This window comes from Cebus imitator, unplaced genomic scaffold, assembly GCF_001604975.1.
Source record: "Cebus imitator isolate Cc_AM_T3 unplaced genomic scaffold, Cebus_imitator-1.0 Scaffold187, whole genome shotgun sequence".
Classification (NCBI taxonomy): Eukaryota; Metazoa; Chordata; class Mammalia; order Primates; family Cebidae; genus Cebus; species Cebus imitator.
The window spans coordinates 2,345,122-2,347,871 of NW_016107502.1; the positions used below are offsets into that span (position 1 = coordinate 2,345,122).

At 58.1% G+C, this 2,750-nt stretch overlaps 1 protein-coding gene across 4 annotated transcripts in view; it reads right to left on the reverse strand.

The window, feature by feature from the left end:
- The window catches only part of PLEKHG6 (pleckstrin homology and RhoGEF domain containing G6), an 18,178-nt gene that overhangs the window by 14,203 nt on the left and 1,225 nt on the right, over positions 1–2,750 (reverse strand). For all 4 annotated transcript variants that reach the window (XM_017546154.2, XM_017546153.2, XM_037744850.1 and 1 more), the window contains exons 2-3: positions 2,140–2,345; positions 724–879 (exon numbers count right to left, since the gene is read on the reverse strand). In XM_017546154.2, coding sequence (XP_017401643.1) covers positions 724–879; positions 2,140–2,277 — 294 coding nt within the window. In that variant the 5' untranslated portion in view covers positions 2,278–2,345. The remainder of the gene's footprint in view (positions 1–723; positions 880–2,139; positions 2,346–2,750) is intronic.

Below are 2,750 nucleotides of genomic sequence, written 5' to 3' on the forward strand. Positions count from 1 at the left end.
TTTGAGACGGAGTTTCGTTCTTGTTGCCCAGGCAAGAGTGCAGCGGTGTAATCCTGGCTCACCATAACCTCCACCTCCCGGGTTCCAGCAATTCTCCTGCCTCAGTCTCCTGAGTAGCTGGGGTTACAGGCATGCACCACTACGTACAGCTAATTTTTGTGTTTTTAGTAGAGATGGGGTTTCATCATGTTGTCCAGACTGGTCTCAAACTCCTGACCTCAGGTGATCCACCTGTCTCAGCCTCCCAAAGTGCTGGGATTACAGGCGTGAGCCTCTGTGCCCCGCCCCTTTTACAGGTTTCTTTGGTACCAAGTAATGTGGGCAATAGACACTCCTGACCCTCACTCACTCCATCCAGTTGTGGCTCGGGAGGAGGGGTGAGGCTCACCTCACTGCTGAAGGATGGCGTGGCCCTGAGGATGGAGGGAGCATACCTGACTGTCAGTGACTTGCTAATTTGACTTGCTAATTTTCAAAAGCTAAAAGCTCAATATCAGTTGTTTATCCACGTTTAAGCAAAGTGTCTCACGTCAAAGTCCCTGGTTGCAATCCACGGACCAAGGAGAAATGTATCCGTGAGACCTCCCAGGCAGAGCCACGTCTGACTGGCAGGCAGTAGCCTCCCAGACCTGTGCTCTCAGCCCCCAGGATTTGCTGGTCATCTGTGGAGCCATCACAATGGGGGCCGTATGCGTGGAGATGGGAGGAGAGGGACCCCCTTACCTTGAATTTGGGGGAGTGAAGCGGGCCGGCTCCCACGTGGCCCCCATGCCTCTTCTCAGGCTCTGGGTCTCGAAACCTCATGGGCGACAGGCCTCGGGCCTGGCCAGAACCCCTGGCAAAGGGGACATACTGCTGGAGGCGTCGGCGACTGGGATCCTGGGGGAGAAGCAGGGGAAGTTCTGGGGCTGCCTCCCTTTCCCCAGAAACCCAGTGAGGTCGTAGGGGCCAGGCTTGGCTCCGGATGTCATCCCCCACCCTGGGAAGTTGCGCTGGCTCACCTCTCACCGCAAACCAGTTTGGTGTGGGCTGTTCCTGCCCTGAGTCACGGCGGCCGCTGCCAGCAAGGCTAAGCTGAGTGGGCAGGGGCATGACAGTCTGCCTCCCCAGGGGGTCTGGGGCAGAAGAGGGGCCTCCTGCCAAGCAGGTGCACAGGCACATACATGCCTGAGCTCTGGTGAATGTGCCCCCACTGCCTCCTGCTCTCTGTACCATGAGCTGTGCATGGACAAGGTGTGGTGCACATGGCATTCTGGTCTCTCATAATTCTCCTTGTCTGTGACCAGCCTCCCTCACACATGGGGACAAGAGCACATACATGTGCAGCCTCTTCCCCAGGGGCATGCAGCCTGCATCCCATCCAGCTGGGAGTGGCTGCCTCTCTGTGTGAAAGGCTGCAGCCACAGCCACATGGCTCCTCCCAGGGCAGGCCTGGTCACATTCCTTCATTTGCCTGTGGCCTGAATTACCCCACATACTTCCTAGTCTCCCTTCTCACCCATTGCCTAGGAGAGTCCCATCTCCAAGGGTGAAATTCTCGTGCAGTGAGGCAGGGGATATCCCAGCCAGAAGCGGAACTGTCCTCAAGGTGGAGGGGAAGCCTGCAGGCTGAGGGGACAGACCTGGCTTCCACACCCCTCTCCGTGGTCAGGACTGGAGGAGGGCCAGGCAGGTGGAGCCAGGGGTGGAGCCAAGGCGGGCACCCTCCTGTTCCTACCCACCACGGGAGGAGCAGGGACATCCTGAACCTTTGCTCTTCTTCATCCTGACTCAGGGAGGCGCAGATGTCAGGAAGGCCTCAAATTCCTACCAAGGAGAGGTGGGAGCCTGGGAGGTGCCAGCTCAGGGTTTGATGACCTTACCCGCAGCTCTGTGCCTGAGACCTGTCTAACAGCACTCCTCTGTGGGCCTGGTTTCTCCTGGCTCTGCTTCTCCTGCCCAGCTGTCTGGGACTGGGGTGTGACATCCCTGGAGCCTGGCCTGGCACTGCCCTCCTCTCCCCCACAACCCAGAAAAGAAGAGTAGGGTAAGGCGCAGGAATAGCACAACCTCTGAACCTGTAAGGGGACAGAGACTCCGCAGCCCAGGTGTCCTCCCTCCTGCCCCACCAGGTCATTTTGGGGCACAGCCTAGACTTACCGGCACGGGGCCTCCTCGGGGATAGAGGCTGCCAGCAGTGCTCTGAGCAGAGGCTCGATGCCGGCCGCCATAAGTCTCGATGCGGGAGGCCACGAGTCCTTGTAGGGGGCCCTCATTTGGAGGACCCAAGGCCTGCATCCCTTCTTTCCTGGGTCACCTCCAAAGGGCCATAACTTCAGTGTTCAGGAGAAAGGGGTCCTCTGGGGCTGCAAGAGAGAAAAGAGGAATGAAGAGCCATCCCCAATCAGTGAATGGCACCAGGCGGGAGACAAGGCTGATGGGAGGCCTGGGCAGAGGGCGCAGTGGGAGAGGAGAGGGCTGGTCACTCGTTGGGGGGAAAATGGCTGCCTCATCTATGACTTGGTAGGAGTAGGGTAGGTCCAGGCACATACTGGGTAGAAAGCCCCTTGGAGATGTACCTCCTCTCTCACATATGTGCTTTTTTGGGGTACAAACTCCTGCACTGGCCTCAAATGGGAACAAGGGTCACAGACAGGTCTCAGGCTTTCTGGATACACCCACATGGGAGAGCTCTCCTTGCCCCTGGATATAACCCCATCCGCTTCCCCATACAAAGCCTGGGAAAAAGCTGGAGAGAGGCCATGGGTTGG